Below are 21,951 nucleotides of genomic sequence, written 5' to 3' on the forward strand. Positions count from 1 at the left end.
ATCATAAAAGAAATATATATATATATATATGTAAAAGTATGCAACAGCTATGTTAATTAGGGCCGTGGTGGCTCAGGCTGTAAGAAGCCTGTTATTAAAACACAGCAGCCTGCAATTACTGCAGGTTCAAGCTCCACCAGGCCCAAGGTTGACTCAGCCTTCCATCCTTTATAAGATAGGTAAAATGAGGACCCAGATTGTTGGGGGGGGGGGCAATAAGTTGACTTTGTAAATATATACAAATAGAATGAGACTATTGCCTTACACACTGTAAGCCGCCCTGAGTCTTTGGAGAAGGGTGGGATATAAATGTAAATAAATAAAAATAAAAATAAAATAATAATTTGGTATAATGAAAGGAACAATAGGACAGGAACGGTAGGCACTTTTGTGCTCTTATGCTCGCCCCTTATAGTCCTCTTAGGAATGGGGTGAGATCAATAGTAGAGTTTTTGGTTGAAGATTTTGGGATTTTGAGTAGAGACTATGGAGTCAGGTAATGAGTTCCAAGCGTTAACAACTCTGTTACAGAAGTCATATTTTCTGCAATCAAGTTTGAAGCGGTTGACATTAAGTTTGAATCTATTGTTTGCTCTTGTATTATTGCGATTGAAGCTGAAGTAGTCTTTTACAGGAAGGATATTGCAATAGATGATTTTGTGTGTTAAACACAGGTCATATCGAAGTCAGCAGAGTTCTAAGTTTTCTAATCCCAGGATTTCAAGCCTGGTGGTATAAGGTATTTTGTTGTTTTCGGAGGAGCGAAGAACTCTTCTAGTAAAATATTTCTGGATGCGTTCGATTGTATTAATGTCAGAGATGTGGTATGGGTTCCAGACGGATGAGCTGTATTCAAGAATAGGTCTGGCAAATGTTTTGTATGCTCTAGTTAGTAGTGTAGAGTTTTTGGAAAAGAAGCTGCGTAAAATTAGGTTTACAACTCTTACCTTTTTTGCTATGTAGTTGCAGTGGGCTTTGGCATTTAGGTCATTTGATATCCGACCCGTGCGCTCTCACAGGGAGGGACTCCTCAGGGTGCCGTCAGCTAGGCAGTGTCGTCTGGCGACGCCCAGGGGAAGGGCCTTCTCTGTGGGGGCTCCCACCCTCTGGAACGAACTCCCCCCAGGACTCCGTCAACTTCCAGATCTTCGGACCTTCCGTCGCGAGCTCAAGACTCATTTATTCATCTGTGCAGGACTGGCTTAGATTTTTAAATTTAGAGGGGTTTTAAATTGATTTTAATATTTATATTTCTATTTTTAACAATTGGTATTATTAATTATTGGCATTAGAATAAGTCTTTTAATGATTATTTTAATTTGTATATTGATGTTTTTTATATGCCTGTAAACCGCCCTGAGTCCTTTGGGAGATAGGGCGGTATATAAGTTTAAATAATAAATAAAATAAATAAATAATAAATAAATATGAAAACTCCAAGGTCTTTGACAGGGTGGGGGTCGTCAGTAAGGTAATGACCATCAAGCTTGTACTTGTTGATAGGGTTCTTTTTTCCAATATGTAAGACTGAGCATTTGCTGGTTGAGATTTGGAGTTGCCAAGTTTAGACCAATTGGAAACAAAGTCAAGGTCATCTTGAAGGGTAGAAGTATTGTTAGTGGTATTAAATAGTTTGACATCATCAGCAAAGAGAACACAATAACTTGAGATAAGGTCACAGAGATCATTTATGTATAGTATGAAGAGTGTTGGTCCAAGAACGCTACCTTGGGGAACACCACTTTTTTTTTTAATTGAAAAAGTTTTACAACAACAATTATTTATTTATTTATTTATTTATCGTATTTATCGTATTTATATACCGCCCTATCTCCCTAGGGACTCAGGGCGGTTCACAGGCAGATAAAAAAGTACAAATAAATACAGAATAAAATAACAATTAAAAAACTTATTCTACACAGCCAAATAATTAAAAAAGCAATATAAATAATAAAACCCATTAAAACCAATATAAATTTAAAATCTAGTCCAGTCCTGCGCAGATGAATAAATATGTTTTAAGCTCGCGGCGGAAGGTTCGGAGATCCGGAAGTTGGCGAAGTCCTGGAATTAAATGGGAGGGAAGAATTAAATTTCTTCCCTCCCATCCCCCCCTCCTTCCCTCCTCCCTCCAAACCCCCCCTCCCCCCAACTTCCCGGAGCAAACACAAGGTATAGTTCAATGAACAAACAGTCATACATTAACATTTTAAAATCTAACACAATTATAATCCTTCCTTTCACATAACCTGACTTCTTCCATTAAAATCAAAAGCAACATCCTTCATTCAAAGGCAATCTGAAATTTCTTAATCTGATTTCTATTTTGAATATAATCAATCCAATTCTTCCATTCGTTTAGATATTTTTCTTGAGTAGTGTCTTTCAAGAAGGCTGAGATTTTAGCCATCTCAGCCAAATTGGAAACTTTCAATATCCATTCTTCTATTGTGGGTAATTCTTTTTTCTTCCAATATTGTCCAATCAACAATCTTGCTGCTGTTATTAAGTTCAAAATCACCACTTTTGACAGGAATAGGGTTTGATAGAGCGTTGCCAATTTTGATCACTTGTTGTCTGTTTGAGTCAAAAGCTTTGCAGAAGTAGTCAAAAGCTTTGCAGAAGTTCTGCTTGACAGATCTCTGGAGAGCAAGAGGAGGAGGCAGGGGAGCAGTGCTCTCTGGTTTTGCACGAGGGAAAGTGCCCCTTTTTGAAATGGAATCCCCATTTCTAATCATGTGACATAAAGATGCTGGCTTGTTGGGGCAGCCTTCCCTCACACAGTTCCCCTGCCACCCCCTTCTCCTCTCCAGAGATCTGTCAAAGCAGAAGTTGAACTCAGAGAAAGTTGAACTTTCTCTGAGTTCAAAAGTTCAAAAGTTCTGAACTCAGAGAAAGTTGAATTTTCTCCTCCACACTTCCACTAACAGCAGTGTCATCATCCGTCTCCTGTGGCGGGGCCAGGCAAGGCTGGAAGGGGGGATTTGGAGGTCTCTAACAGAGGACGGTGAGACCAGGATGAGCGGCAAAGCCTAGTCCACCAGAGGAGCCTTGCTGTCCCTCTCAAGCCATGCAGCGGAGCCCCAGATAGTGGTGCTGGATGCCTGGAGCCCTGGGCAGTGGAGGGCAAGGAAGGAGATTGGAAAGAGGGAGGGGGGATCTGAGGGAAATCCTGCCTTAGCACTTGCCCACCAGCAGCCCTGCTGCCCTTTTGTCATCCCCTTGTCCCCTTCTCCTGTTGGTTTCCCATCCTATCACTGAGGCTGTGTTGGTTACAAAGCTGGGTCTCCTTGCATGGAGAGGGAATGACCCACACTCTTTGCCCTCCTGCACCCACCATGAGCAACTTGGACAAGGAGAGTGAGCACAGCAGGAGCAGCCTCAAGGAGGTAAGCACAGTCGGGCACCCCCTTGGAGAAGCGGGGCTGGGCTGGGAAGTAGAGTCCTGGTGCCCAAGGAGCTGGGCTTGGTACTTGCCATCCATTGCCCAGGGCTCTGGGCAGCCCACACCACCATTGGGGAGTCTTCTACATGGCCTGAGAGGGAAAGCAAGGCTCCTCTGGTGGACTAGACTTTGGCACTCATCCTGGTCTCACCTCCCTCTGCTGGAGACTTCTGGATCCCCACTTCTAGCCTTGTCTGGATCCCCACAGGAGGTGGAGGACAACATTGCTACAGTTTCCTCCAACTTCAGCTTCTGCCTTTGAGAGATCTCTGGAGGGGAGGAGGGGGTGGCCGGGCAACTGCATGAGGGAAGGCTGTCCCAACAAGCCAGAATCATTTCCACACACAATTGGAAATAGGTATTCCCTTTCAAGAAGGGCAATTTCCCTCATGCAGGACCAGGGAGCACCAGGCAGAAGTTGGACTCAGAGCAAACTGCATCCTGCAAACTTTCTCCTCCATGCTTCCACACACATTAGCAACATCTGTCTCCTGCTTTCTTGGGAGGGCAGCACAGACAGGGAAATGCCAATGATTTCTGTGATTGGGAGAATAATATCTCCTTTGGTATGCTGTGCACACATATGCACACACATACCATTCCAAGCTTGGAGACTTTTATCCACATCTGAGCTTATAAACTGCCAATCATGTATGGAATTGGGTAGAAGGCCCTTTCCTTCCTCTGTGAATAAAAGTCCCCAAACTTGGCGTGTGTGTGTGTGTGTTTGTGTGTGTGTGTGTGCATGCACTTGGCTGCCAGCAGTTTGGGGAGGCAAGGAGCTTGTGGGGCACCGAATTGTCCCCACATCGAGTTAGCTGCTGCTACTTGTTCCGTCCTGACCCAGACATCCTGAGTCAGCTGTGCCCAGTGAGTGGCATCGAGCCAGCCATGCCCACCCAGCCATGTCCACCCAGCCATGCTCACCCAGCCATGCCCACCCAGCCAAACCCACCTAGTCACTGCGAACCAGCTACTGGCCCTTTGAGGGCAATCATAATGCTGATCCGGCCCTAAATGAAATTGAGTTTGACACCCCTGTATTAGGACTTTTGGATTGGTTTTGCAGTTGTGTTCTTCCTCTTCTCCCCCACCCCAATTAATGGAAGACAACTACTTGGAGAATGCTACCTTTGATCTGGTGTTCTCATTGAAGTTATTTAGTGAAGTTACAAGAGAGTCAAGTTTGGGTATCATCATCATCTAACACTTTGCTTATGCACATACTAATACTCATTAAACACTCACTACTGTCACTATCTTAAAACAAATATAGAGATCTAAACTAAATCAAGGTAAAATTGATGTGAAGGATAATTCTCAGATCTCACAGGAATCAGTGAGAGATTGATCATGACAGCCGATTTCCTAATTCATAGTTTCACATTATTTTGCAGTAATTAATAGTAAGTATAAATGACTGACTATAAAACAAAGTTATGTGCCTGAATTGTCATAGATTAAAATCTCAAGAACAACCTCTTGGGAAAACAATGTTTAGTTTATTGTTGAGCTGCCCTTGAAGATCACTAAGAAGCTACAGGTATGCTAGAATGTGTCAGTATGGATAGTAATAGACCTGCCCCATTATAACCATATCAACACTCTGCAAGCTGCATTAGTTACCACAGGCTTCTGAATGCAATTCAAGATCACCTATAAAGCCCCTCATGCCATAGGGCCAGGTTATTGAGGTTCATCTATCTCAAGCTGTTTCTGTCAAACTGGTGAGACTGGGCAGAGTGGGCATGCTTTGGGTTCCATCAATTAAATGGAATGGAATAGAATAGAATTCTTTATTGGCCAAGTGCAATTGGATACACAAGGAATTTGTCTTGGTGCATATGCTCCCAGTGTACATAAAAGAAAAGATACATTCATCAAGAATATAAGGTATAACACTTAATGATAGTCATAGGGTACAAAAAAGCAATCAAATCATATTAGGAAACAGTCAATATCAATCGTAAGGATACAAACAACAAGGTTACAATCATACAGTCATAAGTGGGAAGAGATGGGTGATAGGAATGATAGTAGATACACTGGTAGGATCCAGGAAAAATGCCTTCCCTATCCTGGCACCTGCCTTATGGAACATATCCTTTCAGAAACTTCGATAATTCCCACTCTGATAATGTTCAGGAAACTGTTGAAGACCTGAGTGAGTATTTTACCAGGCTTTGGGATCCAATGATGATGGAGCTCCTGTTATAAGGGTTTGGGGGTATATTCTTTCTGCTGGTAATTAATCTTTCTTTCCTTTAACTGGAAATTCCACCCAGAATTATCCAGACAGCCTCCCAACAAATATCAGAATTTTGAAAAATTAAAATTATACCCGAACTAGGTAATTTACAACTCTAGTAATTTGTTTATTATTATCACATTGCTCTCCCCACCAAGTTTTGAAATTTTCTAGAAGTCTTTCAATTTGAATGTTGCAGCTGTTGCTGTTGTTGTTTTTACCTAGAAGTAAATATGCACAGGGCATTGCATCTTCCAAAATCCAAAATAAGAATGGTGGCTATTCAAATGTTCACAAATGAGAATGCAACTTCATCAGAATAATTAATCAAGCAAAACACAAAAATCCAGAAATGGAAAAGAAGCAAAAAATTTAGCCCAGATGCTTTAGTCTAAGGTCTGCAGATGAAAATTAGTCTCAATAAGGCAACTGTCAGTGCTGGTATCTTCAATATCAGTTATATCCTGCCTTTAGGAAAAAAAAATGGTTGTGTCCAGCAATCATCAACATCTGCCTATCCCAGATTCTTGGAAGGATTCGATAAGTGGATAAAAATGTCAAATCCAGTCTAAACATCTGGCTATCTAGGTAAAGAACCAACATTAGTAACAACAAATCAAGTATAAATCAGAAAACCAAAGGGTAATTATTGGTGTGTTCAATAGGTAATATTTGGATTGGGGTTTTTCCGATTTAAATTAGTTTTGGAAATTAAGTGACTGCTTCTATTATTATTTTGCAATTATATATTAGAATTTAAAATGAATGCCTACTACACTGAAACACTCAAAAAATGTATTCCAAAGTATATACTGGGAATGCCATTTTAAAATATAAATTAACCATATATCAACCCACTGCTTCCATGAGAGTCAAGTCAAGCGAAGTACTCATTGTATTGTAAAGAATGCTTACGTTCAGTATGAATGCACCGAAATGAAGCTGAATGCCCATTGGATTTTGGTAGAAGCACATCTGTACAATGGTCAATGGGGTAAAATAGAATGACAGGAGAAAATAACTGGATAGAAATTCGACTGACAGGCTTATTGTGAAGGAAAGCTATGCAGAGAAGTTTTGCATGGATCACTGGTGTGTGTGTGTGTGTGTGTGTGTGTGTGTGTTTGTGTGTAGCTATGAATATAACATAAGCATATAAGAGACTGGATCTCTACACTGTACTTTTGGCAAGAACCAGTCAAGTGGTATCAGACCCATTATTCCTTTAGGGAATATTTTAAGAACTTATTTCTGCCTTGAACAGCACCAGGACATTCAACAGGTGAAGCCTTCGCATTGTCTGCTTCTCCAGTCAACTTCATTCACTGATTTCCTGCCTGGTGATTCCTGCCTTAAGCACTGGCTATATCTCTGCGCCGGGGAACTACAGGGGCGACTCGAGGAACTCTTGAGCGCCCCGTCCGCTCAGGTGAGGCTCACTGGTTGAGCCACAGACTTGGCCGCCCTTTGCCAGTAGCGGGCGGAGTCTCCCGCTGAGCTAGCGAAAGGGGTGTGTTACTCATCACAACAGCTGCCCTGTCACTGTGTCCGGGTGGCAGTCGGCGAGGAACCTCTGCGGTTGCAGGAACAACCGCTGCAATTGGAGCCGGTGACCAGCCATCATGAGCAGCGACCACAACAAGTGCGACGTGATCGTGATCGGAGGAGGCATCTCAGGTAAGTCCAAGGAGAGGTCAGCGGGAGAGCGGGCTGCAGATACACCCGAGACGGGCGCTGGCGGATAGAAGACAGGGCGTCGGATTATTCTGGGGCATCGGGCCCAAGTTTGGCAGAATTGGCTTGTGGTTCTTTTCGGCGGAGGGCTGAAGGTATTTTTCTTAGGTTTCGGTGTGGGAGTGGGGGAGGAAATGAAGTCTCGCTAGCATAAGAGACGCCACTGGCCAGCTGTGAGCGCCGTGCCCTGCTCTTTCTCCTGGCGCACAGCTGAACGCCATTCTCTTCTGGAGTGGCAGGCGTAGACTGAAAATTAAAATTATACCCGAACTAGGTAATTTAGAACTCTAGTAATTTGTTTATTATTATCACATTGCTCTCCCCACCAAGTTTTGAAATTTTCTAGAAGTCTTTCAATTTGAATGTTGCAGCTGTTGCTGTTGTTGTTTTTACCTAGAAGTAAATATGCACAGGGCATTGCATCTTCCAAAATCCAAAATAAGAATGGTGGCTATTCAAATGTTCACAAATGAGAATGCAACTTCATCAGAATAATTAATCAAGCAAAACACAAAAATCCAGAAATGGAAAAGAAGCAAAAAATTTAGCCCAGATGCTTTAGTCTAAGGTCTGCAGATGAAAATTAGTCTCAATAAGGCAACTGTCAGTGCTGGTATCTTCAATATCAGTTATATCCTGCCTTTAGGGAAAAAAAATGGTTGTGTCCAGCAATCATCAACATCTGCCTATCCCAGATCCTTGGAAGGATTCGATAAGTGGATAAAAATGTCAAATCCAGTCTAAACATCTGGCTATCTAGGTAAAGAACCAACATTAGTAACAACAAATCAAGTATAAATCAGAAAACCAAAGGGTAATTATTGGTGTGTTCAATAGGTAATATTTGGATTGGGGTTTTTCCGATTTAAATTAGTTTTGGAAATTAAGTGACTGCTTCTATTATTATTTTGCAATTATATATTAGAATTTAAAATGAATGCCTACTACACTGAAACACTCAAAAAATGTATTCCAAAGTATATACTGGGAATGCCATTTTAAAATATAAATTAACCATATATCAACCCACTGCTTCCATGAGAGTCAAGTCAAGCGAAGTACTCATTGTATTGTAAAGAATGCTTACGTTCAGTATGAATGCACCGAAATGAAGCTGAATGCCCATTGGATTTCGGTAGAAGCACATCTGTACAATGGTCAATGGGGTAAAATAGAATGACAGGAGAAAATAACTGGATAGAAATTCGACTGACAGGCTTATTGTGAAGGAAAGCTATGCAGAGAAGTTTTGCATGGATCACTGGGGTGTGTGTGTGTGTGTGTGTGTGTGTGTGTGTGTGTGTGTGTTTGTGTGTAGCTATGAATATAACATAAGCATATAAGAGACTGGATCTCTACACTGTACTTTTGGCAAGAACCAGTCAAGTGGTATCAGACCCATTATTCCTTTAGGGAATATTTTAAGAACTTATTTCTGCCTTGAACAGCACCAGGACATTCAACAGGTGAAGCCTTCGCATTGTCTGCTTCTCCAGTCAACTTCATTCACTGATTTCCTGCCTGGTGATTCCTGCCTTAAGCACTGGCTATATCTCTGCGCCGGGGAACTACAGGGGCGACTCGAGGAACTCTTGAGCGCCCCGTCCGCTCAGGTGAGGCTCACTGGTTGAGCCACAGACTTGGCCGCCCTTTGCCAGTAGCGGGCGGAGTCTCCCGCTGAGCTAGCGAAAGGGGTGTGTTACTCATCACAACAGCTGCCCTGTCACTGTGTCCGGGTGGCAGTCGGCGAGGAACCTCTGCGGTTGCAGGAACAACCGCTGCAATTGGAGCCGGTGACCAGCCATCATGAGCAGCGACCACAACAAGTGCGACGTGATCGTGATCGGAGGAGGCATCTCAGGTAAGTCCAAGGAGAGGTCAGCGGGAGAGCGGGCTGCAGATACACCCGAGACGGGCGCTGGCGGATAGAAGACAGGGCGTCGGATTATTCTGGGGCATCGGGCCCAAGTTTGGCAGAATTGGCTTGTGGTTCTTTTCGGCGGAGGGCTGAAGGTATTTTTCTTAGGTTTCGGTGTGGGAGTGGGGGAGGAAATGAAGTCTCGCTAGCATAAGAGACGCCACTGGCCAGCTGTGAGCGCCGTGCCCTGCTCTTTCTCCTGGCTCACAGCTGAACGCCATTCTCTTCTGGAGTGGCAGGCGTAGACTGTTCTTGGTCACGCTTCTTTTCCTCAGCCTTCTCACCAAAAACTTCTTTGTCCCCAGGCAATGAAGGGATTGAATTACCGCGCAGTAAGAAAGATTAAAACGGGAATGGTTTCTTTCAAGTTGGTACACTTGAGCCATTCCTAAATTCGGTGCCCCTAATCCCCCAGGCAGTTTAGGTTCAACATCTCAACATTCCTAACATGTCTACATACCATGTGCTGGCAGAAAGAAGGGCAATGTTCGAAGTATATTTGATTGTAATGTACACCTCCACTTCCACCCCCACTCCCAAATCCTTGTCTATAAATCTGATCTCTACATACTAATCATAAGCCATGAATATCTAGGCTGGTAGGACCACCCTTTGTTCCAGATTCTTGGGCTCCATGTCTTTATTTGATCTAGTGGAGTTAGTGGAACCAGTACTTCAGATGCCTTTTGAGTTTGTTGAGAATGCAAGCCATCCACTTCTTCATCAGCAAAGCTGGATCATAGACACTAAATTCCTTTAGTTTTGTGTTGTTTTAGCTAGTGGCAGCATTATTCAGTGATGACAAAATAAATAAATGGATAAATATAGCAGAAGGGTCAATGGAAAGTTACAAAGTGCTTCTAAATCTTTACTTATCATTTGGTGAAAAAAGTAGACTTGTATATAATGTCCCGGTGGTTGAACAATATACAGGCCTCTGGTTGAAAGAGTTACAGGCAAACACTCTGTTTTGGTTTTTGGTTTGAGATTAGAGTCCCACCCTTTGCTCACAATTCCTTTATAATAATCAGGATTCAGAAACAACATAGACAAATCTTTTTTTAATATGGGAAGTGACCCCATTCTTTCATTCTGCCTCAGCCCAGGAAGCAGCTGAATGGGGTCACTTCCCATTTGTTAAGAAAAAAGTAATGACTGGTCCTGGATCCTGATTATTGCAAAAGAATTGTGAGATTGTAATCCCAAATAAAAAATAAAAACAGAAAGTCTGTAAAACAGTAAATCTTTCAGTTCTGTGTTTTATTCAGCCATCAGGGCATCTTTTGCAAGTCCCTCCCTGGATTTATTTGAGATTCTGGTTAACCCTGTTTTTTCATGGTGGACCCAGATTGTAGAACAACCTATCCTTGGGATTGAAGCATTACACATTAGGAGAGGGCTCAAACTATGCTTGTTTATTTTAAGTATTTCATCTTGCCTTACCATCTGCTTTAATTGTATCTCTGTCTTTTTAAGAATGCATAGAGCTAAGGTGTGGTTGGCATTAAAATACTCTAAAACAAATGATAACCATACAAACTTATCCCCCACCCCACATTGACTTGGATAAATGAATTCAGTGGGAATGACTTCTGAGGTAGACACACTTCTGATAGCACTGTCAATTTCCAAACTGATTTAATCGTGCAATCTAATTGATTTCTATCAATTCTGCATTCACTGTTATTCTTCCTTTCTTTTGAATTGTAATAATTTGCTAGCAAGTTTATTGTTTGATTAATTATTCAGATCTGACTAGCTTTATAAATGCTCTATAAATTCTTGATTGTTATTTACTTAGCTAAGTAGCATTGTGTAATACCTTGACTTGGGTTTCTATATCTGAAAGAAGAACCAGTAGTGGAAATTTTGAGTAGTTCAGAGAACCTGCAAAAACCACCTCTGGCTGGGCCCAAAGTGGGGTGGGAATGGAGATTTTGCAATATTCTTCCCCTGCCACGCCCACCAAGCCACGCCCACCAAGCCATACCCACCAAACCACACTACACCATGCCCACCACGCCACCCCCACAGAACTGGTAGTTTGAAAATGTGGATTTCACCACTGCAGCAATCCCAACATTCCCAACATTCGCAGTCAACATTTGGAGGGCACCACATTTGGAGAGCAGCACTTGGAAAAAGATTAATACATAAGTAGCTTGCTAGCCTTGTATTTTGCTTAATTCATTGTTAAGTGGTTTATGCTGAACAACTGCGATATATAGCAAAAGTGGAGGATCTGCTAGGCTGCCATTAGTTGTTATAAGTTAACCAGTTAATTCAATAAAATACTGATGCTTCTATGGAAAGATGCTGCAAAAAATTGTACCATTGATTGTTCATGTTGGCTTACTTCCCAGGTGTTGTAATATGTGATAGTTAAAATATTATACTTTTCGGAAAGCATTAGGTAAGCATTCTTTATTCCTTAAAGAAGATTTATAGGGCATTAATATGACCTTGTTTGATAATGAACAACTAGAAAACAAATGATCAACCAACAGTAAAAATTTAGATTAGATTTGAAACCTTCTGTAACAACAATGACTCTTAATGTTAACTCAAGAGTTAAAATAAAAAAAAGATGTTTTGGTTGGCTAGCAACGGAACGATCTAAGATTATTAAGTAGCAGATGGAAGTCAAACAAGCCTTTTATCGGATTTTTCTTTCATGGAGATCAGAGTAGCAGACTTTTTCATTTAATTTCACAATAACACAGTGAGTTAAGTTTATTTAAGAGAGAATTTGAACCTGCTTTCTTTTATCCTAGTCTGCTCTTTCATTCAAAACGTATCATTATATAAAGTTTGAAGTGTCTGACATTATAGCATCAGTCTCATCTCTGATTTAGTTGAGAACGCATGTTCATAGTTATGAACATATAAGTCCAATTCTAAGCCCATTTCCCATGTGTTGATTTAAAACACAACTCATCTCTCCATCATAAATGCCTCCATATTATTGATTATCCATGAATTTATATTCCGCCTCTGTTGTGACTCTCTGCCAAACTATAATGCATTGATTTGAGTGTGTCAATCCTTACAGAAATGCTGATTGTTTTTCTCATCTGGCTTTGCTGCTGTCTTGCTTTGCAAATCAGTATTGAAGAAAGAATTGGATAGTGTGATGTTATTGCACAATTCTGCAATTTCAGATTTTTATTTCTCTAGATTGATTTGTTGGCTCCCTCTGCCTACATCCCATTAAAATAACGTGAAAAAAAAGAAAAGTACGATCGGAATTCCTGAGAATAAACAGTATATACATTTCTTGTGCAAGCTAATATACTGCTGGTCTGCCTTTATGCACACATAACACTTCAGTTTAACATAGAAGTTAGGCATCAAGCTAGAAACCAGGAGATTGTGAGTTCTCGGCCTGTTTTAGGCACAAAGCTAGCTGGTTAATCTTGGAAAGCTGGTTAATCTTGGAAAACCACTTCTGAAATCTTGCAAAGAAAATGCAGGGATTTGTCAAAGCAGTATCCAAGAATCAGATGAGATTGAAGGGAAGGGGGACAAAAGACAATAATCAAAATGCTAACCAATGTTGATACAGTATACAATTTAGAGAAAAAATAGATTAATAATTACTCACTATCCTTAATAATATCATTAAAATGAAAGATAGGAATTAAAATCAATAGACTTGACTATCTGGTATGGTTACAGAAGGGGTGTCAAACTCATTGAGGGCCAGATCAGCATTATGGTTGACCTCAAAGGGCCAGTAGCTGGGTCACCACGACTAGGTGGGTTTGAGTGGGTGGGGTTGGTCGGCTCAGTGCTGCATACTGGGCATGACTGACTCAGGACAGCTGGATTGGGATGGAACAAGTCACAGTGGGTAACTCGACGTAGGGACAGTTTGGTGCCCCGCAAGCTCTTTGCCTCCCCAAAGGGCTGGCAGCCAAGTTTGGTGATGCCACTTCAATGAGAATACCAGATCAAAGCTAGCCTGTTCCATTAATGGGAGGTGGGGAGAGATAAGAGGAAAAACACAACTGTGAACCCAAGCCAAATGTCCTAACACAGGGGTGTCAAACTCAATTTCATTGAGGGCCAGATCAGCATTATGGTTGCCCTCAAAGAGCCTGTAGCCGGGTTGCCCTGAGCATGCACACAGGAGGTGGTGAATGCGCAGGCTGGAAGTGCTCAGAATACATTCAGGCCGCCTGCTCGCTGCCTCCTGTGTGCATGCCCAGGGATGCCAGGCCCTACGCACTTGCCACCTCCTGTGCCTGTGCCGAGGGGGTGGGGTGGGAACGATCCCTTGTTGGCTTCAGGGCAGCCCCACGGATCTGGCCCAGATGGCTGCCACCATGACGTAGATCAGTGCCTGGATGGCCTGGGCCAGGGCCGAGGTGCTACGGACCGGTCCTTCACTGTTTCCAGGTTGGGTCCATGGGCCAAATCTAACCACATTGAGGGCCAGATCTGAGTTTGATACCCCTGGGTTACAGTGATATTCCTATTCAAGAAAAAAATACTATAGAGATCCGATTATTGATGAATTCATGGCATACCCATGCAGCCAAGTGATTGGATATTAAATGATTTGTGTTCCTATGGATTTCCAGGAAAGACTCAATAAGCATCTGCCAGAGATTATTTAGGGAAAAAAAATGTGCCAAGTTCTCATTCCCTGGGGTGATTCAGGTTTTCAGTGATGGCCTTCATGCTCAGTTGACATTATTTAACAATAATGTTAGAAGTCCAAGCACTATTTAGAAATTATCAGAGAAGATATTATTGGTGTAAATTTAGGTGCAATAAATGCAACATTTGCATAAACAGTTACCATAATGTAAAATAAACATAATTGAAGAATTTGAGACCAATGAAATAAAAGTAACAATTTTCCTTTCTGTAACAAACATAAAAACACCATGATATATGTGGCTGCCTTTTCAACTTGTCTTCCAGGAGAAATTTTTACAGGTAGTCCTTGACTTAAAACCATCCATTAAGTGACCGTTCAAAGTTACAACAGTACCAAAAAAAATTGCTTATAATGGATCCTCATACTTACAATTGTTGTAACATTCCCACAGTCACATGCTCAAAATTTGGATGCTTGGCAACCAGCATGTATTCATGATAGTTGCAGCATACCCAGGTCAACCACATGATTTGCTTAACAACTGCAATGATTTGCTTAACAATTGTGGCAAAAAAGACACGACTCATTTAACAACTGCCTTACTTAGCAACTGAAATTTTGGTCAAAATTTGCTCATAAGTTGAGAACTACCTATATACACACCTATACACACCTATACACACAGAACAGTGATACGCTTTCCATGGCCACTTTGAAACTAAAAGAATGCAAGAATATCATTCTCCTAGGAAAAGCTGATGGACATTCTTTCTTCCAACAAACTCAAATTTGTTCAAAAACAAATTATCTTTCATTGAATTATATGAGAACTGGTATATTTATTTTTCTGCACAGCATTAACTTTTTGAAAGACCGTTGAAGCTATTGTGAAACTAATTTAACTTGTTAACTTGCATGACAAAGCTGAATTGCTTACTCATAAGTTCTCTTCTGCTGATTTTTAACTCCATAATATGCTATGATTTAAGTCTAGGCCAATGTTCTATAACTTTCAATAGTGATAGTAATTCTCAGCATTTTTAGCCATTAGGCTAGTGAGCTAGCTGATTGGGAATTCTGGGTTGCCAAGTAGCACTTTTGCAGGACAGAAGGCTGTTTGAGATGAATGTGGGTTCATATATATATATATATATATATACATACACATATAGATTTTTTTTTGGTGTCTTTTAATGACCCTGTAATCCCTTACATCGGGGTGGAGTTGGGGCAGTGGAGCTGAGTGTTTACTGGCCGGATGCTCTTCCTGTCGCCAGTGCAGAGTTCACAGCAGATAATTACACATTGTACCCAGAGAGAGAAATATCTGCCACTACCTAGGATCTGCCACTACCTAGGATCGAACTCACAGCCTCCTAATTGTGAGGCAAGAGTTCCATCTCTAGGCCACTGCATCACTCATATACATACATATACAGATCCATATCTAACATATATATGTTAGACAAGTACATATATTGAAGATAAATGAGAATGAATAAGCTAATAAGAGTGAGAAAACAAAGCACTTCATCAAGGAAAATCATGCCTCTTTATTTCATGGAGAATTATTTGCACCACATTGATGTCAAATTGTCATATTCTCTATTTGACAACATTATAGCTCATGCTTTCCCAGGAATTCTGGGAATTGAAGTCCACACGTCTTCAAGTTGCTAATGTTGGAAAATATTAGTCTAGCATACAGTGCTGGTATTCTCTGCATGTGTCCAAGTACTAAACATGGCTACTTAGACAAGGTGCTACCTATCTGCCAAAACAGATCCATTATTATATTATACAATTTCAGATGGACTTCTTTCCTTCATGCATCTTCTGGCCTGTCACCCACAGCTGCTATTTATACATGACTTAAACAGGTCAGGCAAGGTCTGCTTGGCTTATAGCACTATGAAGCAGCTGATCAAATAGTTCATGCCACACAGTGCAATTGCTTGCACAGCTTATACACATCAAGATTAATTAGATTTTAATTCCTGCTAAAGAACGATCAGATATTGAAGCAAGTTACACAATCTTTTTTTCATATAGCTGTTTTCTGAGGCATGAGATTAAATTACTGTGAATTCACACTCTCCATCTTTCTATCTTGCTCTCTCCTTTTTTATTGTTTTCTAGCAGGATGTATATTCTCAAACTCCAGTAGAGAAAATATGAATGATTATATGAGTCAGAAAATAATTTAAACATTCCTGATCATCAGCCCACCTCATTTTTTCCCCTTGATCAGGGCTTCCAGAGAGCTCTTTAAAAAAATTAATAAGCCTGTCAGGCCCCTGCCGGAACGCTGCCATTCTGAAGGGGAAGGGGCATGTTTCTTGGGGTTGAACGCTTTGAATGCTTTCGCTTTTGCTGTAACCACAGGGGAATTAGGAAGGGGGACTGGATTGTCAGAATGGACTTCCTCCCAGCCAGTTCCAGCCTGTTATCCAAGGTTGCGCCATCCAAGGATGACCTGCTATCTCCATCCTGCCTCGGAGTTCTCCTGACATCTTTTTGGCATCATATTGGCTACTGGTGGACATGGGGCACTGGGTGGGGGTTGAACAGGAGAAATTAACTTAACCTTTCATATGGGAATCTTTAGACTCCACCTGATTTCTCTGCAATCACTTCTCTCAGTAAAAGTTCCTTTTGAAATACCATTTGTTTCAAGAGTCATGTTTTCCTCAAAAGATAGCTGAAGCAGGTACTTACATTAGGTGGAATCTGAAAAATGGTCAACCCGGAGAGGCATTTGCTCTACTGTGGGGATTGTGCAAATGATGTCTACTCAAGGCAGAGACCAGGAGGAAGCTGAATGCTGGGGTGAAACCTCTGCTAAGGCTCACCCAGCAGCGAACTCTGCTGGATGGATGGAGGAAGCTGTGAGCCTAGGGGACTCACCTAAGCCTAGATGGTCCATAGGCGTTGGAAAGGATGATTAGGAAGGGAGGACAAAGGGAGTCACCCTTACTGTTAGATTCGGGCAATAACGAGGCAGGAGACCAGGGTAGTGACAACAGCTCTTTACTATATGGTGAACCCAGCAACCGGGCTGGGGAAAAACCTCTCCTTATATACAGTTTAACCGGCGGCTTCAACCAATCAGCAACGTGCTTGTTTCCCGCCGAAATATTTAAAGATACATTACACTCCTTCCCTCCCAGAAAGCATTTTACCTATATTTACATTATATTTACATATTACTTTTCAACGTAATCACGCAAATAGACTGGGCGTCTCCTGACTCTTTCGGACCTGCGCAGTACATTCCCTGGGAGCGGGTCGAGTTGACCGGAGGGGCTGTTTGCTCCTCTCGGCTCCTCCTCTAGGCCATCCGGCCCTGGATTATTTGCCGAGTCGTCCCTGCTGTTTTCTAATGGAACCTGTTGGCGTCGCTGGACCTCCGGGAATTCAGTTAAGTCCTGCGATTTTCCCGGGTTAGAGTCAGCTGTGGGTTCAAACATTGTATAGTCAGGGCCTGTTTCGTCTGACTCGGAGTTTTCGGCTATTCGTTTTCTTAATTGATCTATATGTCGCCTCCATACTCGGCCGTCCTCTAACTCCACCAAGTATGATTTGGGACCTGTTATGTTTAGAATTTTTCCGGCTACCCAGATCGGGCCCTCACCATAGTTGTGTGCCCATACCCGGTCGCCTATTTCCATTCCTCTTGTTTTTTCGAGTCCCCCCTTGTAACCCTCTGGTGTATAGTTTGGATTTAAACGGTCTAGTGGGCACCTGAGCTTTCGGCCCATTAATAATTCTGCAGGGCTTCTACCGGTTGTGGCACAGGGGGTTCGGTGTTGGACGGCCAGGAAAACATCTATTTTAGATTGCCAGTCGCCTGGCTTGAGTCTGGACAATGCCTCTTTTGCGCTTCGGACGAAACGCTCTGCAAGGCCATTCGTCGCAGGGTGGAAAGGCGCCGAGAGGGCATGCCGGATGCCCTCTTCTGCCAAGTATTCCTCAAACTGTGTTGCCGTGAATTGCGGGCCGTTATCGGATACCAACGTGTCGGGCAACCCATGTGTTGCAAATAGGTGCCGTAGGACTGAGATCACGGCCTCGGCTGTCATGGATCTCATGAGAATGATTTCCAGCCATTTGGAGTAGGCATCGACTACTACCAGGAAGGTTTGGCCGTGGAAGGGGCCGGCAAAATCAATGTGGATTCTAGACCAGGGCCCTTGGGGTCTTTCCCATTCCCGAACCGGGGCCGTTGGGGGTAGAGGTCTGGACTCCTGGCAGGCCTGGCATTTCCCTACCCTTTCAGCAATTTCTGAGTCCATTAAGGGCCACCACACATAGCTTCTCGCTAGACCCTTCATCCTAACGATCCCTGGGTGACCCTCGTGGAGGAGGTCCAACACCCTTTTCCTCAATTTTTCTGGGATCACCACTCTATCCCCCCATAGCAGGCACCCCCCTTGAGCCGAAAGTTCCCCACGTTTTTTTACAAATTCTTTAAAACGCTCGCCCGGCGCAGCGGGCCACCCTCTTTGTACCCAACCGAGTACAGTTCTCAAAGTAATGTCCCGGTATGATGCCCGAGCCACCTCCTTAGACGTGACTGGGCCAGAGTCCAGAGAGTCAATTAACAGTATGGGCGTCCCCGGAGTGGGGTCTTCGATCGCCCCAGGTAGTGGGCATCTGCTTAATGCGTCCGCATGCCCCAACTCTTTTCCGGGCCGATGCTGCAGTTTGTAGGAATAGGCGGCTAAGAAGATAGTCCATCGGGTCAATCGTGGCGAAAGTGCCACAGGCGTTGGGCGGTCGCCAGCCAGTATCCCTAACAGCGGTCTATGGTCTGTAACAATTTCAAAGTCTCTCCCAAAAACGTATTCGTGAAACTTTTTAACCCCTGACACAATGGCTAGCGCTTCTTTATCCAATTGGCTATAGTTCCTCTCTGTCGAGGACATCGTTCTGGAGTAGAAGGCTATTGGGGCTTCTGTGCCATTTGGAAGCCTGTGGCTGAGCACAGCCCCCACCCCGTAAGGGGAAGCATCGCAAACTAGTACCAATGGCAATGAGCTATGATACTGAATCAGTAAGCTATCGCTCGAGAGTAGGTTTTTTACTGCTTCGAAAGCCCTCGCTTCTGACTTTCCCCAAGACCAAGCAGTATTCTTTCCCAGTAGCTTATGTAGCGGCTCGGCAACGGTTGCCTTATTTTTTAAAAAGACCGCGTAAAAATTCACTAGACCCAGGAATGCCTGTAGCTCTGTTTTGTTTTTGGGCGCTGGAGCCTTTCGTATTGCCTTGACCTTGCTTTCAGTGGGGTGAATTCCCTCCTTGTCTATTCTGTAGCCCAAGAACTCTACGGATTCTACCCCTATCTGGCATTTGTTCACTTTAACCTTTAAACCGGCTGACCGGAAAATGCCCAGAACTTTTCTCAAACGCTCCCCCAATTCTTCTAAATTTTCGGCTGATATCAATACATCATCGAAATAGGGGACTACCCCCGGGAGCCCTTGCAGAAGTCGCTCCATTAAATTTTGGAACAGACCAGGTGCCACACTCACCCCAAACTGCAACCGGGTACACTTGAACGCACCTCTGTGGGTTACAATTGTCTGGGCTTCGGCTGTGTTGGCATCCACAGGCAGTTGTTGATAGGCCTGGGCCAAATCTAATTTGGCAAAAACGTGCCCTTGCCCCAGCGAGTGCAGCAAGTGTTGTACCACGGGGACCGGGTAAGCGCTTTTTTGCAAGGCTTTGTTTAACGTTGCCTTGTAGTCAGCGCAGATTCTAACAGACCCATCTGATTTCACTGGGGTGACGATTGGCGTCTCCCACTTTGCGTGATCGACTGGCACTAGTATCCCCTGACTGATGAGCTTGTCTATCTCCTGGTCAATCTTGGGTTTAAGGGCAAAAGGGACTCTCCTTGCCTTTAACCGAATGGGGGCTACCTGGGGGTCTAAATTGAAGGAAATAGGGGTCCCCTTGTACTTGCCCAGGCAGTCCTTGAAGACATCTTCGAACTCGTTCATGAGTGTGTCTTTTAGGTTAAAGTCACTTCTGTAGATGCCAGTCACTCCCATGCCCAATGCACGGAACCAGTCTAGTCCCAACAAACTTGGCAGGGTCCCTTCGACTATCGTGATGGGCAGGGTCTTCTTGTGTGGTCCGTACTCGACGCGGACGGAGGTGGTCCCTCGAACAGGGATGCGATTCCCTTGGTAGTCGTGCACTCGTAGCCGCTGTGTTTGCAGTTTGCGTTTGGCGATTCTCGGCAAAGCTTTCGCAAAAGTGTCCCAGGACATGATTGTGATCGCTGACCCTGTGTCCACTTCTAGTCGGCACGGCACTCCTTCGATTTTCGGTTTTGTGAAGATTTTCTTCTCGATGCGGGTTGCTGCATGGCCTATTATCACGGTCGTTCGATTTGAATTCGCGCCCTTTTTGTTCTGACCAATCGCGGGTCGCCTTGCCGATCCTGCGCTCTGATTGGTCAGTTTGAATTTTCGGCGGGAAGGTTGGGGTGCTCGACAGACTTGAGCCAGGTGCCCCTTCTTCTCGCACCGCCGACATGTAGCGTCCTTGAACTTGCATCGTTGACGCTGGTGTTGCCCTCCGCAACTTCCGCATTCATCCCGGTCTTCTTTGCCCCTTCTCTCGGTGAGGCAAACTCCTTCCTCATCCTCGCCGTCTGATTCGGTCTGGATTTCTTCGTTGTGGACCGGGGTTGATTTCGAGCTCGCCGTCGGCGTGAGTGGCTTTTGTAGGGTTTCCGCCGCTTGGGTGGACATCTCGTGAGCTCTGGCTTCGTCCAGAGCGTTTGCCAGCGTTAGATTGCTTTTTGATAGCAGCCGCCTCCGCAAACGAATGTCTCTGACCCCACGGATGAGTTGCTCTAACAGCTCCTCGTCCAAGTCTCGGTACCCACAATCTTTGGAGGCTTTCCTCAGGGCGGCCATGTACTCGCTGATGGATTCGCCCTCTTGCTGTCTGCGCTCTCCAAATTCAAAACGCCGTACGTACTTGGACGGTGTAGGCGCGAAATGGTTCTTCAATAGATTTTGCAGAGTTTGCCACGATACCGATTGTACCGGCGTTGGCTCTGCCAGGGCTTCCGCGATGTCGATGACCTCGGGACCGCAGTGGCTCAGGAAATAAGCCCTTTTGCGGTTGTCTGGGACTCCTTGCAGTTCGTTTGCCTCCAGGAAGCTCTCGAAACGGGTCATGTACGTTCCCCATTTCTCCCTGGATGGGTCAAATGGCGCGGGCGGAGTGTAGCTGGCCATCGCTGCGATTCTGCCCTGAGCTTTGCTGGGTTCGGTTCTTTCGTGCGTTCAGCTCGTTCCTGGTGCTCTTAACCTCGAGATCCCACCTTCGTCGCCAGTGTTAGATTCGGGCAATAACGAGGCAGGAGACCAGGGTAGTGACAACAGCTCTTTACTATATGGTGAACCCAGCAACCGGGCTGGGGAAAAACCTCTCCTTATATACAGTTTAACCGGCGGCTTCAACCAATCAGCAACGTGCTTGTTTCCCGCCGAAATATTTAAAGATACATTACACTTACCCATGTAAGTATTTTTATTGAATTACAGAGTATTATAAAATACAAAATACAAAAGTAAATAGCAGTGGGGGGGGAAGGGAAAGGTGGAAGAGAAGTGTGGAAAGATAGGGAAAAGAAAAAGAAGCATTGACTTCCGACTCTCTCTGTTGCAGTAAAATAAGGCATTAACATCAAACCACAACTTTTTGCTTTTCCATAACAATATGAACAAGCCATTTCTATAAAGATCTATAAGTCTAATCTGTAAAACCCAAAGTCAGAGTTTCATTTTTTTCCACATCGAGTACGAAGTTCCACGTGGAAACAAAAGTACTTACGTTCTTTTCTTTAATCGAAGTAGTCAGTTTGGCCATCTCGGCCAACTCCATCAACTTCTGCAACCATTCCTCCATAGTAGGAATCAAAGTGTCCTTCCATTTTTGTGCATACAAGTCTTGCTGCTATTAACATACATAGT

General features: G+C 43.6%; 1 protein-coding gene across 1 annotated transcript; it reads right to left on the reverse strand.

Moving 5' to 3' along the window:
- Positions 1-13,633: 13,633 nt before the first annotated feature.
- On the reverse strand, positions 13,634-21,498 carry LOC131199934 (uncharacterized protein K02A2.6-like). The gene is made up of 3 exons (XM_058186226.1): positions 21,495-21,498; positions 17,544-18,728; positions 13,634-13,803 (listed from the first exon to the last, which is right to left on the reverse strand). The coding sequence occupies exons 1-3, from the start codon at positions 21,496-21,498 to the stop codon at positions 13,634-13,636; spliced, it is 1,359 nt and encodes a 452-aa protein (XP_058042209.1).
- Positions 21,499-21,951: the final 453 nt, after the last annotated feature.

Source organism: Ahaetulla prasina, chromosome 5 (assembly GCF_028640845.1).
Source record: "Ahaetulla prasina isolate Xishuangbanna chromosome 5, ASM2864084v1, whole genome shotgun sequence".
In the NCBI taxonomy this organism is placed as follows: domain Eukaryota; kingdom Metazoa; phylum Chordata; class Lepidosauria; order Squamata; family Colubridae; genus Ahaetulla; species Ahaetulla prasina.